The sequence below is a fragment of the Mercenaria mercenaria genome, chromosome 11 (genome assembly GCF_021730395.1).
Source record: "Mercenaria mercenaria strain notata chromosome 11, MADL_Memer_1, whole genome shotgun sequence".
NCBI classification, from domain to species: domain Eukaryota; kingdom Metazoa; phylum Mollusca; class Bivalvia; order Venerida; family Veneridae; genus Mercenaria; species Mercenaria mercenaria.
Window position 1 is genome coordinate 15,241,141 of NC_069371.1, and position 16,135 is coordinate 15,257,275.

At 37.9% G+C, this 16,135-nt stretch overlaps 1 protein-coding gene across 1 annotated transcript; it reads left to right on the forward strand.

The window, feature by feature from the left end:
* Positions 1-4,932: 4,932 nt before the first annotated feature.
* LOC128546705 (uncharacterized) lies at positions 4,933-14,969 on the forward strand. Its single transcript, XM_053517965.1, has 3 exons — positions 4,933-5,405; positions 11,277-11,464; positions 14,864-14,969. Exons 1-3 carry the CDS (start codon positions 5,289-5,291, stop codon positions 14,967-14,969), a joined length of 411 nt encoding a protein of 136 aa, XP_053373940.1. The 5' UTR covers positions 4,933-5,288.
* The last annotated feature ends 1,166 nt before the right edge of the window (positions 14,970-16,135 follow it).

Below are 16,135 nucleotides of genomic sequence, written 5' to 3' on the forward strand. Positions count from 1 at the left end.
GCAGTGACGTCTGGACAATATTGACTATTTCTGCGGCATCTTTTGCTATCACAACTCTACTGAACCACTTTTCTCCCTAAATGTACTTTAAACCCAAAGAAGATCGTGCATGCTCATCATCTATGTATACAGTACCACTAGAGTCGTATTTCTTTTGATTACCTCCCTTTAAGGGAACTGCTTCTGTAAAAATGTATTGCCTTTCGATGATCTTTACTTTACATTTTTGTCACAGTTTTGCAATTTCAAAGATATGTATACATTTACATAATACTTCCAAATTAGTTCGCATGCTTAAACATGTTTAGTGTTAATGCAACTTGCAACAGATGAAAGTGAGTTGGGGGGGGGGGGGGGGGGGGGTGTAATTAGTAATTTTAAAATTCGTAGGTCGTTGGTTGAAACCATTGTATGTTAGCGTAATACAATAGAAATAAGTTGCAAATGCAAATCAGACTGTTTCTTGTTTCTGCCATCAGTTAGCGGAGGACCAATGATACCTATTTATACTACAAATATGAAGTGACTTCTCGATGTTTGCTTAAATATATAAGTAATGACTCATTCATATGTTGATGTAACAGTTATATCTTGGTAGATACATTGATAAATGTAGTGAGAAAAGATATAAGCACTTTTATTGTGTACTCTATAGTTTTAGTGTTATTCATGTCTACACTCAGACTTTATTAAGATAATTCTCACATAGACGGGCCTCTTATTAAAATATTACGTGGTCACACATCAGGTAACAATATCGCACGATTATATGCTTCGATTATGGTAGCTTGGATGAATGAGCAGTAGCCTACGGCCAAAACTAGTTTTCTATCATGTATCAGTCGTTATAATATTACTTACTCTCTATAAAATTCGAGAGTAAATTAATTATTCTCTAAACTTTCATAACAGTAAGAAAGAAAACAAACACAGAAAGTAGGAATAAGGCTAATATTTTGGCAGTAAGTATCGATTTACAAGATACATCAACAAAATGCACGTTTAATTAAGTGTTCATCTGTTCCGAATGTCGTAGTGGTGTTCCGGTTGTGGTGTTCCGGTTGTCGTAGTGTCGTTGGAATGGAATGGAAAACTGAAACGAAACTAACTTAGAATTGAACAAGTAACGTTGTAAAAGTATATATATACCCAATACACAAAGGCACGATAAGCACGAGACTATTCCCGCCAACCTGAACTACTGTAGAGACTGTTAAATTAGCGATACTGTAAAGACTGTTATTATCGTAACGAGAATAATTTCATTTATCTAGCGCCTGGCATGTCGTAGCAGACGAAATTTAACGATGCATCTAGGGGTCAGGGCATACCTCCCGATATTGTTCCAGGAAGCTGGGGCGTTCTGAGCCCTTCAACTTGTTATAAACAGTAAAAATCGTCACTTTAGCCCTACTTCACAATTCTACTTTCATATTTTAAGAAAGAAATATTTTGATATAGAATTAAAATACAGACATGGTCTAAATGTTAAGGTATGGGAGGGTGTTCTCCCATCATTGTATTGGGGTCACGGGGCTTTCTTCCTGGAAAATTTTGAAATACAGATACGAAATGGTGGCCTATGGTGCATTGTTTGGTGTAAATGTTTAGGTACTGAATGGGAAACCCTCTCGTGTTAGGGGGGTTAATGGGCTCTCTCACTGGGGAAAAATGAAATACAGATATAAAGTGGTGACTTCTTGTGCATTTTATGGTCTTAAGTTTGAGGTATAAGGGTATCCTCATTTTAGTGGTGTCAGGGGACTCGTCCTCTGGAAAATTTTGAAATATCGGTATGAAATAGTGGCCTCTGGTGCGTTTTGGGGTTTGAATTTGATAATGATAATAAACAATTGGGTTTAACTTTGATGAATATAGGTCACTTATAAGCAAACTGGGGGTGGGGCAAGGGTCTGGCAAGGCTATCAATATAACTGCAAGGATTTATACCTCACCTTGCCTCAAGGATGTAATGAGGTAAATGATATTCTGATATATTCGACTCATATTAATATACTTTTTTGAATTTTTGTAACTGAATTTTTCATCAGTGTGATAGGCCTACTTTTTACCTTTCTTTCTTTTGCTCCTCAAATTTTAACCGAGGCAGCTGCGTGTATATATTATTAGTTACACTGCTAGTTGGTGACAGGATACGGGATATACGCTGTCGAGGAAATCCATTACAGGCGAGAGCGAAGCTCGAGCCTGATATGGATTTTCGAGACAGCGTATATCCCGTATCCTGTCACTAACAAGCACTGTAACGATTTTATCTTGCCAACTACCCTTTACTTACACGTTATTTTCTAATATTTTGCAAATTAACAAAGCGGCAGCCATTTTTTTTTATCAAAATTCATATCTGAAATGTACTAGCAGGATATGGAATATATCCTGTCTCCACGTGACGTCTATTGACCAATAGAAATGCAAGAAACTTGTAGGAGGCAAGATAAACATGCATATGTAATTACGCATGCACGTATATATGCGTGCCCCTATAAACGAGCACCGAGAATTACGGATCCAAGCGTAAAATATACGCCCAAGTATAATATTTACGCGTGCACTTGTAAATATATAGGTACGCGTATGGCAAGCCAATTGTCCAATAATTACGTGAACCCTAATTCACGGTCGAAAAACTAGGATTAACGATCGATAAACTAGGTTTTTCGAACGTAAAACTAGGTTTTTCGAATACTAACCTATATTTTCGAGCGAAAACATAGGATAACGCCGTGAACCATAGTTCACGCTCGTAAATGTAGGTTCACGATTGTAAACCCCAGTTCACGTTCGTAAACATAGGTTCACGTTCGTAAACTATGGTTTACGAGCGTGAACGGGGTTTACGAGCGTAAACATAGGATAACGATCGTAAACATAGGATAACGACCGAAACTCATAGTTCAATCGAAAAACCTAGTTTATCAAACGTAAACCATGGTTTACGGTCGATATATTAGGATTATAGAATCAACAATGAATTTCGGGCGTGAACATGGGTTTACGGCCATGAACCTATGTTTACGGACGTGAACCTATGTTTACGACCGTGAACTATAGTTTACGGACCTGAACCTATATTTTCGAGCGTGAACCTATGTTTACGAACGTGAACTTGGGTTTACGAGCGTGAACCAGGTTAAACCAGGTTTTTCAAATACTAACCTATTTTTTCGAGCGAAAACATAGGATAACATCATAAACCGCAGGCTGGTCTGGATCCATGCTGGTCGCAAATCCACTATGCTGGTTTTCTCATGGCATGGCTCATTTGTCCGCCTCTTCGTCCGCGAAATTAAGTTATAGTGTACTGATCTGGTATGCACCCAGTGCAGTGTGAGATATGACAGTCCTCTAACTCCTCCACCTCTGCACCGACCCCTATTTTTTCTATAGAATTAACATCTGTACTGGTTGGGAACAATTTTCCGGACAGGACCTGTTTCCGGACACATGTAATACCCGCTTTATTTCGTTGTAATTCATGTAATTGTTTCATCTACATCATTTAGATGTTTATTCTTCATGTCTACAACAAACCACTATATTATAAGGCTGTATAATGTTTAAGTTTTTGATGATAATTCACCTGCGTTTACAAAACAACTTTCTGTCTTACGGGGCATGAAGATAGCATTACGCATGCGCAGTAGTTCACACTTACCGAGGTATCAAGTGGGGAAGAAATAATTAAACTACATAATGATTGCCTGCTAGTTACATGTTCTACTTTTAATTTCACGGTAAAAGTTACATAAGATGCAGGGCTGTCGATTTTTGCACTAATTTTATTCTATTTCTTTTGGAATTATCAAGAATTCGTGTTAGCCAAAATTCGAGTTTTTATAGTCAACCTCGGATTGCTTTCGTAGCTGCTGTTGAACGTCGGGTTATGTTTCATGTGCATTTTTGAAGAGATGAATGATAAAGAAATATGTAGAAATAGTTTAATTACTTATTTTGATTTCAAATTAACAGGAAACCGTCAAAATATTTGTCCGGCTACTGGTTTACATGACGGGGAAAATAACTTCTTTCAGTGACCCCATTTCAGGCCCCATGGAACCCATATTTTACTTCACAACGCGATGCTGATTACACCATCGGATGCGAGAGGAGCTAAAGTTTGTGCAGTGTGGGCTTCATTTATGTCAAATATTTTATTAGGGAATAATGGAGCCGAAATATGAAAATATGTCCGGAAAGTGGTACCCAATCAGTACGCGTCCTTGTGTTTACACTTTATTGTTGTGTTTGGATTTCGAAGGTGTACAGTAATCGCACCGTCTCTCCTTCTGTCTGTCCGTCAGTCCGCAGTCAGTCCGGACCGTACCTTCCAAATCCCTGCATGGATTAAAAACAACTTTGCAAAAGTGACCACCATAACAAGATGATGTATCGCGTGCAAAACCCAGGTCCGCTCATAGGTCAAGGTCACGCATATAGGTCAATTATCTCGAGTAAGAGTTGTCGCGCGCAAGATCCTGGTACGTTGTTCTAAGGTCAAGGTCGCACTTACACGTTAAATGTTTCTGTCAGACATTCGTGTCTGGACCATACCTTCAAAACATCTACATGGATTTTAAAAGCACCACAGTATCGTGGCAGATCAATAACCCTGACATTTATTGGATTTCGAAATAACTTAGCACAGATGTTTACCATAACCAGACCACGTTTTGTTTGCAACATAAAGGTCCATAGTGCCAAGGTGAAGGTCACACTTATACAAGACATAATGTAACTTACAATGGCATTCTTATTAAGCTGCTTTGGTTATGTGACAATGACAATGACAGTGACAATGACAATGACATTTTTTTATTTGACTATGGCCATCAAACAAATACAGCAAATATAGTATGAATACAAAACTGGTAAGACATAGTGTTGAAAACATAAAATGACTTCTAAAATGCATTTGAAAAACGTCAGAGAAGTCTCTAACTAACTACCTTATATAAATTATGATGTACAGTAAGTGTTTTTCTTTGTTATATTTTTTGTCACATGTGTCCATTTATTAGGTGATCCATATATTGAGAGAATACATCCACCAACAGCAAACTGCTGATGTACCAACACAACCTGTCTTGGGTGCCAACGAAACAAGTTCAACTCTGTGTTCAAGAATTGCTGGTACTCAACCTGGGGCCTCTGCATATGACATAACTGCTTCACAGTTGCATACCTTGTTTTCGTTAGGATTTAGTGTTACGGAGATTGCTAAAAGTAAATTACTGGGTACAAGCTGTCGCCAAACTATATATAACCATATGTCAAAACACAACATTGCAAAAGTACGCCAGAGATACACTAATATATCTGATGAAGAGCTGAGAGATGTTGTAGCCGGCATAAATCTAGAAAATCCTAACTCTGGTAGCGAAGAGGTAAGCTATAAATCTTTCATTATTTGATCGTGTAATTATGAATGTAAAATTAAACCTGCAGATGTTTGATACAATGGTTGCACCTATTTTTTTATAAGGTTCTGTAATTTGGGGCGTGTACAATTATACTGAAGTAGATGGAACTCACCTGAGATTTTGTAAATATATACTAGGAGTACGTACAAAAACACCTAATAATGCTGTCTATGGTATACTGGGGAGATTACCACTATGTATTGTAGCAAAGGAGATATCTATTAAATTTTGGTTAAATATAATGAAATCTGACCATTCATCATTATATAATTAACAAATAACCAAGGCCTTCGAGTGGTTTATCGTCTGATTTTCCACGGTTCAGAGTTTAGATGCGTAGGAATTGAACCACGAGGACGTTAGCACGAGTGGTTAAATACTGCAGCATCCGAACGATGAACCGTGGTAAATTAGACGATAAATCACAAGAAGGCTTTGATTGTTTTCATTCCTACATGCTCATTGAAATATTTTAATAAATATTATGCTGGACTTATTTACCCGAGGAGTAATGTTTCACACGTCATGCGGGAACTTGACGCCATAATTGACGTCATAATGCTCTCTTACCGGTCGGCGCGTCACAGTTGTTTATTGCAGATTATAGAGAGCTGGATATCCTTTTTTGTTTAACTGGATATCAAACCGAGTCATGTTAGAATATGTATACTGACCAGTGTAATAATATTGTTGGAACTTGCTGGGCAAGTCGTATTAATTCTATTATTGTCTATTTGGGTTTTTCACATGTTTTGAATAATTTCAATAAAGATTTTAATTATTTTCCTATGATAAAAAGAAGATTAAGAGATCAATATATTTCAGGACTGGAATGGTTCACTTAACCCTTACCGTGCTATATTTCCATTATGAACTTGTCCATCTTTCAATTTGTACAGTACCATTAACTGTTAAAAGGGGCGCTTACCAAAAAAAAAAAAATACTGAGTGACTGAATGGCAATTAATACAAGCCATGATCTTAATTTTTAGCTCGACTATATGGAGTATAAGGAGAGCTACCCTACTCGACCCGGCGTCGTCGTCTTTCCGCGTCCCCACCTTGGTTAAAGTTTTTTTTTACACATTCTCTTTTTTCAACTTATCTCTGTTGTTACTTGATGGATTTGATTCAAACTTGAAATACTTATTCCTCATCATCATCCACATCATCTGACATAAGGGCCACAACTCCGACACCAATATTTCATGAATTATCACCCCTTTTCACTTAGATTTTCAGGTTAAAGTTTTGATGCACTTTCACTCTATCTCTGTTATTACTGAATGGATTTGATTCAAACTTAAAAAATTGTTTAACATCATCACCCACATCATATGACACAAAGTAAATAACTCTGGCACCATTTTTTTTCATGAATTATTCCCCTTTTTATGCCCCCGAAGGGAGGCATATTAGTTTTCAACTATCCGTCCGTTCGTTCGTTAGTTAGTTAGTTAGTTCGTTCGTTCGTTCGTCACAACGTTAACTTTTTGCATGAAGGCACTTTACTCGCGAACCACTGCACCCAGGACCTTCAAACTTCACATGCTGATAGTACTTATCGAGTACACCACCCCTACTGACTTTGGGGTCACCAGGTCAAAGGTCAAGGTCACAGGGGCCAACGTTAACTTTTTGCATGAAGGCACTTTACTCGCGAACCACTGCACCCAGGACCTTCAAACTTCACATGCTGATAGTACTTATCGAGTACACCACCCCTACTGACTTTGGGGTCACCAGATCAAAGGTCAAGGTCACATGGGCCAACGTTAACTTTTTGCATGAAGGCACTTTACTCGCGAACCACTGCACCCAGGACCTTCAAACTTCACGTGCTGATAGTACTTATTGAGTACACCACCCCTACTGACTTTGGGTCACCAGGTCAAAGGTCAAGGTCACAGGGGCCAACGTTAACTTTTTGCATGAAGGCACTTTACTCGCGAACCACTGCACCCAGGACCTTCAAACCTTCACTGCTGATAGTACTTATTGAGTACACCACCCCTACTGACTTTGGGGTCACCAGGTCAAAGGTCAAGGTCACAGGGCCAACGTTAACTTTTTGCATGAAGGCACTTTACTCGCGAACCACTGCACCCAGGACCTTCAAACTTCACATGCTGATAGTACTTATTGAGTACACCACCCCTACTGACTTTGGGTCACCAGGTCAAAGGTCAAGGTCACAGGGGCCAACGTTAACTTTTTGCATGAAGGCACTTTACTCGCAACACATGCACCCAGGACCTTCAAACTTCACTGCTGATAGTACTTATTGAGTACACCACCCCTACTGACTTTGGGGTCACCAGGTCAAAGGTCAAGGTCACAGGGGCCAACGTTAACTTTTTGCATGAAGGCACTTTACTCGCGAACCACTTCACCCAGGACCTTCAAACTTCACATGCTGATAGTACTTATTGAGTACACCACCCTACTGACTTTGGGGTCACCAGGTCAAAGGTCAAGGTCACAGGGCCAACGTTAACTTTTGCATGAAGGCACTTTACTGCGAACCACTTCACCCAGGACCTTCAAACTTCACATGCTGATAGTACTTATTGAGTACACCACCCCTATTGACTTTGGGGTCACCAGGTCAAAGGTCAAGGTCACAGGGGCCAACTTACTTTTTGCATGAAGGCACTTTACTCGAACACTTCACCAGGACCTTCAAACTTCACATGCTGATAGTACTTATTTCACCACCCTCTGACTTGGGGTCACCAGTCAAAGTAAGGCACATGGCCAACTTAACTTTTTGCTGAAGGCACTTTACTGCAACCACTCACAGGACCTTCAACTTACTGCTGATATATTGTATGAGTACACCACCCTACTATTTGGGTCACAGGTCAAGGTCAAGGCACAGGGGCCAACGTTAACTTTTTGACATGATTAGGTATTTACATGCGAACCACTGCACCTAGGACCTTCAAACTTCACATGCTGATAGTACTTATTGAGTACACCACCCCTACTGACTTTGGGGTCACCAGGTCAAAGGTCAAGGTGCTGCAGGGGCATTTGTCACCATTAGTGACAGCTTTCGTTTACTTAGAATTTCAGGTTAAAGTTTGGTGCACTTTCACTCTACCTCTGGTACTGAGTGGATTTGATTCAAACTTAAAATAGTTATTCAGCATCATCACCCGCATCATATGACACAAGAAGCATAACTCTGGCACAATTTTTCAAGAATTATTCCCCTTTTACTTAGAATTTCAGGTTAAACTTTATGCACTTTCACTCTATCTCTGTTATTACTGAATGGATCTGATTCAAACTTAAACAATTGTTCAACATCATTACCCTTATCATATGACACAAGGTGCATAACCCTGGGACCAATTTTTCATGAAATATTTCCTTTTTTACTTAGAATTTTAGGTTAAAATTTTGATGCACTTACACTCTGTCTCTGTTATTATTGAATGGATTTGACTCAAACTTAAAATAGTTGTTCAACATCATCACCCACACAATATGACACAAGGTGCATAACTCTGGCACCAATATTTAATGAATTATGCCCCTTTTTGCTTAGGATATACTTATATAGTGTATTGATACATTTTATCTTTACCTCTCTAAAATACTTTCAGTTGATATTTTTGACATAAACTCAGGCTATTGTGCAATATCTTCATCCACAATTGGAGTCATTAAACACTCCAGTGACAGCTCTAGTTTCCTCGGATGTGCCCAGTTTACTATCCAGCATCGAAATAGTCGAGCGCGCTGTCTCCTGTGACAGCTCTTGTTAAATTTGCAGGCTGATCTTGATCTGCACTTGTCGCAAAGGCAAAATCGTGTCCAGCATGATAAGGGTTAATAATAGCTATAAATTAGACTATTATAAGAAATTTAAAAGTACATTATGTTACAAACATTACCTGGATAAAATTGAAAATGATTCACTTCCTATTGAGTTGTCTCGCTTAAGATTAAGCTCACTGGATTAGATATTGAAATGGATAGATTTAGAGGGATTGATAGAACTGACAGATTATGTAAATGTGTAATGCAAATGTCACAGAAACTGAATATCATTTTTATACGCCCGTTTGAAAAACGGGACGTATTATGGGAACGCCCCTGGCGGGCGGGCGGCGTCCACAGACCTTGTCCGGAGCATATCTTCTACATGCATGAAGGGATTTTGATGAAACTTGGCACAGTTGTTCACCATCATGAGACGGAGTGTCATGCGCAAGAACCAGGTCCCTAGGTCTAAGGTCAAGGTCACACTTAGAGGTCAAAGGTCAAATTCAAGAATGACTTTGTCCGGAGCATATCTTCTTCATGCATAGAGGGATTTTGATGAAAATTGGCACACTTGTTCATCATCATGAGAAGGAGTGTCATGCGCAAGAACCAGATCCCTAGGTCTAAGGTCAAGGTCACACTTAGAGGTCAAAGGATACAAGAATGAAAACTTTGTCCGGAGCATTTCTTCTTCATGCATAGAGGGATTTTGATATAACTTGGCACAATTGTTCACCACCATGAGGCGGAGTGTCATGCGCAAGAACCAGGTCTCTAGGTCTAAGGTCAAGGTCACACTTAGAGGTCAAAGGATACAAGAATGAAAACCTTGTCCGGAGCATTTCTTCTTCATGCATAGAGGGATTTTGATATAACTTGGCACAAATGTTCACCACCACGAGACGTAGTGTCATGCGCAAGAACCAGGTCCCTGGGTCTAAGGTCAAGGTCACACTTAGAGGCCAAAGGTCAGATACAAGAATGACTTTGTCCAAAGCATTTCTTCTTCATGCATGGAGGGATTTTGATGTAACTTGACACAATTATACACCATCATGAGACGAAGTGTCATGCACAGTTCCCTTCTTTAGAATTACTTCCCTTTGTTGTTACTATAAATAGCTTATATTGTAACTTTTTCATTACTAGTCGTAGGGAAAAATCGAGACCACTTTTCTGTAGTACAACATGCATGCTACATCCAATTTTGAGGTGTATTTTGACCAGTCTCTACCTGGTAAAGATTTTTGTGAGGACTTACAATTTTTTTTTTTTTTTTTTTTTTTTAAGATTAACTTCCCTTAGTTGTTACTATAAATAACTTATATTGTAACTTTTTTATAATTGACCGTAGGGAAAAACCAAGACCACTTTTCTGTGGTACAACATAGATGTTACTTTCCAATTTTAGGTGTATTTTAAGGTATCTCTACCTGGTAAGGAGTTTTTTTGTGGACTTAGAAAAACAAAACACTTAGTTATTACTAAACAACCACAAAATTAAAATTCTATTTGCAAATACAGGTGCTAGAGTAAAGAAATTTGCTGTGACGGGCGTATATTGTGACATTCTTGCACTCTTGTTTATTATGCTGTACTAAATACTCGCAATTCTGAAGAAAAAACTTAAATTATATATCATGGCCACCAATTAATAAATTTAATATTTTAATGCCGTCTAAAAAAACCATTGTATAATTTGACTCGGTTTATTAAAGAAGCTTTTGAAATTCGTAATATTACTCTTTAAGTTATAACTGTTTCTTAAACTGAACTATTTTTGTATATTTTCTTTTTGTAATTTATTGCTGTGCTTATTGTCTTTGTCATATTTCTTGTTTATAAATTGTAAATGGCCAAAGGCAAATTGTTTTTGCTCATTATGCCAATAAACGTGAAACTCGTTAAGCCATTTTAATGGAAAATTACCATCACGAATAAATAGCATATTAGAGGAACAAATCCGTGTAATTCAAATATTATCTAAGTTATCGCAGTTACAAAAGTGACCGATTATAAAACTATATGGGTGTATATATCAATGATTTTGTATTAAAGGTTACTGCAATCCTTCGTACACGACACCCACAAATAATTACCCAAAGAAATCGAGTTCGAGCTGCTTTGAGAGAAGCTGATCCTGTTGGAACAGCTTCACGTTGGTCAAGAGTTATTCAACGCAGGCGGTATTCCGTTCCTTCACCAAATGCAGTGTGGCATTTAGACACCAATCATGCATTAAGAAGGTACACACATAATTATGTTACAGCTTATCCTCAGCTGAAAGCGGAGGGATATAGTTTTGGGCACGTCCGTCCGTCCTTCCGTCCGACAATTTCCCTTCCGCTCCATAACTTTGACTCTTTGTGTACATTCTTTTATTTAGTATTACTTGTCACAAATGTTTACCATCATGAGACAAGGCCCGGATCCGTAACACTACGGTCAATGTTACACCTGGAGGTCAAAGGTCAAAAGGGTTCATTTTTAGTTTCTTGTCCGTAACTTTTTTCCTGCATGGAGGGATTCTGAAATAATGTTCACCATCATGAGACGATGTGTCAACTCCCGTCTTCAAGTTACAGGTCACATGTAGAGGTCAAAGTTTGAAAACAGGATACATTTTTCGTATCCCGCCAGAACAACTTCATGCATTATGAAATAACTTGGCAGAAATGTTCACCATTATTAGACAATCACATCACCAAGGTCCCTAGCTCTATGCCCAGAAAATTTGAACGATGTAGATTTTACACAATTTTTTGAAATTGTCATAAAGAAATAGCCTAAACTTAAATTGGTATTGATAATAGCCTGCAGTTCATTGGTGCACACCTTGACGATATAACTTGAAGTGAAATCTCTGCAATTAAATTATTGCCGACTGCATCACCTGCCTACTTCTAACTTGTTTACTACAAATAGTTACGATCCATTATGTCATGTGGCTTCGTTTGTTTCAGCGGATTCAATAATGAAAATGTTGCTCATCAGATCAGCAAATCTAAGCATTATTAAATCTTATTTTTGCCTCCTTTTGCGTTATATACTCTTTGGTTAAGAAGTTACAATCTTAAAGAGAATTCCTATAATGTTTCCTTTCATAGATTTTTATCAAATTTATGACAGGAAAAAGTGTGCCGAAAGCAATGAACAAATAAAAACAATGGGCCGCGCCATGAGAAAACCAACATAGTGGCTTTGCGACTAGCATTGATTCAGACCAGCCTGCGCATCCGCACAGTCTGGTCAGGATCCATGCTGTTCGCTTTCAAAGCCTATTGCAATTAAAGAAACCGTTAGTGAACTGCATATAGTTCCTGTCCATACTGAGCGAATGCACAGTCTGGTCTGGATACAAGCTGGTCGCAAAGCCACAATGTTGGTTTTCTCATGGTGCGGCTCATATACATGTACTTTCTTGATATCATAGTCCCATAAATGTATGGGTCACCATGCTAAAGTATGTTAAGACCGCTTAATACAACACCTGTTCGGACGTAAAATGTCGAGAACCTGACCAAATTGATTATGTCTGCTAAAAGGTAAAAAAATGTTTAAAAAATCGCTAATCCTTTCTCTACTCGAATACCAAATGATCTGAAAGGAGATATTGTCGTATCAATACAAAGTTAGTTATCTACCATTATATGAACATTACTGTCTTTGTATTAAGATGCGCTGTCAAAACACAGCCACAAATTGCAAGTTGCTTATTACATGTCAATACAATTTAAACAAGTATCAACATTTGATTAGTAATGATTACTGATAAAACTTTTTAAAAATGTTATTTATTTCAAGATACATGATATTTAAGATTGTCTGTCACATGTTTCAACAAATGTTGACTTCTCTTCAATTTTCCATAAATAGTGTCTGCTGCGGAAAAGATGCGCATAAAAATATAGGAATTCCCTTTATTTATCCCCCCACCAAAGGTGAAGGGGATATTAGAAATGCTCTCCGTCCGTGCGTCCGTCCGTCCGTCCGTGCGTCCGCAACGATATTTGTCCGGAGCATAACTCCAAAAGTACTTGAGGGATTTTCTTCAAACTTCATACACTGATAGAACACATTGGGAGGAAGTGCAGTGTGCAAGAACAATAACTCTACCTTGCCTATTTTTTGAGTTATTCCCCTTTATCTTATTTTCTTAAAAAAATTTGTCCGGAGCATAACTCCAAAAGTACTGGAGGGATTTTCTTCAAACTTCATACACTGATAGAACACATTGGGAGGAAGTGCAGTGTGCAAGAACAATAACTCTACCTTGCCTATTTTTTGAGTTATTCCCCTTTATCATATTTTCTTAAAACATTTTGTCCGGAGCATAACCCCAAAAGTACTGGAGGGATTTTCTTCAAACTTCATACACTGATAGAACACATTGGGAGGAAGTGCAGTGTGCAAGAACAATAACTCTACCTTGCCTATTTTTTGAGTTATTCCCCTTTATCATATTTTCTTAAAGAAATTTGTCCGGAGCATATCTTCTTCATGCATGGAGGGATTTTGATATATCTTGGCACAAATGTTTACCACCACGATGCGGAGTGTCATACGCAAGAACTAGGTCCCTAGGTCTAAGGTCAAGGTCACACTTAGAGGTCAAAGGATACAAGAATAAAAACCTTGTCCGGAGCATTTCTTCTTCATGCATTGAGGGATTTTGATATAACTTGGCACAAATGTTTACCACCACGAGACGGAGTGTCATGCGCAAGATCCAGGTCACTAGGCCTAAGGTCAAGGTCACACTTAGAGGCCAAAGGTCAGATACAAGAATGACTTTGTCCAAAGCATTTCTTCTTCATGCATGGAGGGATTTTGATGTAACTTGGCATAATTATACACCATCATGAGACGAAGTGTCATGCGCAGTTCCCTTCTTTAGAATTACTTCCCTTTGTTGTTACTTTAAATAGCTTTTATTGTAACTTTTTCATTACTAGTCGTAGGGAAAAATCGAGACCACTTTTCTGTAGTACAACAAACATGCTAAATCCAATTTTGAGGTGTATTTTGACCAGTCTCTTCCTGATAAAGATTTTTGTGTGGACTTGCATTTTTTTTTTTTTTTTTTTTTTTTTTTTTTAAAGATTAACTTCCCTTAGTTGTTACTATAAATAACTTATATTGTAACATTTTTATAATTGACCCTAGGGAAAAAACAAGACCACTTTTCTGTGGTACAGCATAGATGTTACTCTCCAGTTTTAGGTGTATTTTATTAATTTTATTATATATAAGGTATCTCTACCTAGTAAGGAGTTTTTTTGTGGACTTTAAAAAACAAAAGACTTACAATGATTACTAAACAACCACAAAATTAACATTCCATTTGCAAATACAGCTGCTAGAGTAAAGAAATTTGCTTTGACGGGCATATATTGTGACATTCTGGCACTCTTGTTCCCTGTTAGCTTTCCATTCCTTCTTTTTACAGTAGCCATATAGAAAAACATCATAGTTATACTCTTCATGAAAATTAATAAAATTTAGCAGTAAACCACCTCACTACTGACTTATTCTTTCTTCCACATCTTAAAACCCCTGATGCGGACCACATCCTTCAATTATGATATGCCCGGTGGGGGGATTAGCCATGTCTGACATGGCTCTTGTTTATACTTTTATAACAGGTGGCGATTTGTTGTCCGTGTAGGTATTGATGGGTTTTCAAGGCTTGTTACTTTCCCGAGAGCCTCATCAAACAATCGAGCCAAGACCAGTTTCGTGTGTTGCTGATCATGGTCTGCCTAGTCGAATACGTACAGATAATGGTGGAGAGTATGTACATGTTAGACGCTTTATGAATACAGAATTGGGACCAAATAGGGGAAGTGCTATTAGCGGCCAGTCTACACACAATCAAAGAATTTAACGCTTATGGAGAGATGTCTTTACCAAAGTGTTGGATAAATTTTATAAACTATTTTATCATATGGAAGATTACAAACTTTTAGATATAAACAATGAAATTCATATATTCGCCTTGCATCACACATTTTTACCATGGATCGATGCTGAATTAATAAAATGGGCATCTACAGGTTCACAATAATCATAAACTTAGAACTGAAAACAATACAACACCGCTGCAGTTATGGTATGCTGGCGTTATTCAACAGGCGCGTCCCCAGTCCACTGCTATGAGGAATATATTCGACAGCAGACATGGATCTTTGGAAGAAAACAATGTTGACTAGGATTTATCAGATCCAGAAACAATACTGACCATTCCAAATATTGTGAATCCTTTAAATGAAGACAATTTTAGGCTATTGCAAGACAATATAAATGTACTTGGTGAGTCATCATCTTATGGAATGGACATTTATGTAGAAGTACTCCAATTTATTATGAATGTGGCAGTGTAATAAATAAAATTATTCACGTTTTTCATCGTCTGCTAACTAATTTGTCTCCAGTTCCCGGTTGTTATTTTACCGCGTTTTCTGCTTGCAATTCACGATTTTCTCATGTTTTCAGTGCACTATATAAGTGATTGTTAATTGATATTCTTCACTCGAGGTTGAATATTTGACAGCATAACAAGTATTTTGATTATTTGTTTATTCCCTCCCACCCACCCTAACAGACATTTCAAGTTTCTTAATAATTATTGCTGATGGCTTGTAACTGTATTCGAATATCAAAGGCAGATTTGACTTTTTGACTGTGATTCATTCAGTTCTAGAGAGATTCCTCAGGTCAGACATTACGTCTCCTTTATGTTCTGATAGAAAATAAGGTTCACAGTTACGCTCCTTATATTTCAAGGGTCTTTAGACATGAACAGTTCCTTGATAATTATTACTGTTGAGTATTCATGTATTACTAGAACTTTAAAGGCAGATATACATTTAACATTATATGAGAACATTTGAATTCTTCATGCCAGACTCGGTATC

Excerpts from the sequence above, each read along its gene's own strand:
- LOC128546705 (XM_053517965.1), top strand. The coding sequence starts at position 5,289 with ATGTCAAAACACAACATTGCAAAAGTACGCCAGAGATACACTAATATA. Across the intron at positions 5,406-11,276 it reads CTAACTCTGGTAGCGAAGAG|GTTACTGCAATCCTTCGTAC; the intron begins GTAAGCTATAAA and ends TTTGTATTAAAG. Across the intron at positions 11,465-14,863 it reads ACCAATCATGCATTAAGAAG|GTGGCGATTTGTTGTCCGTG; the intron begins GTACACACATAA and ends CTTTTATAACAG.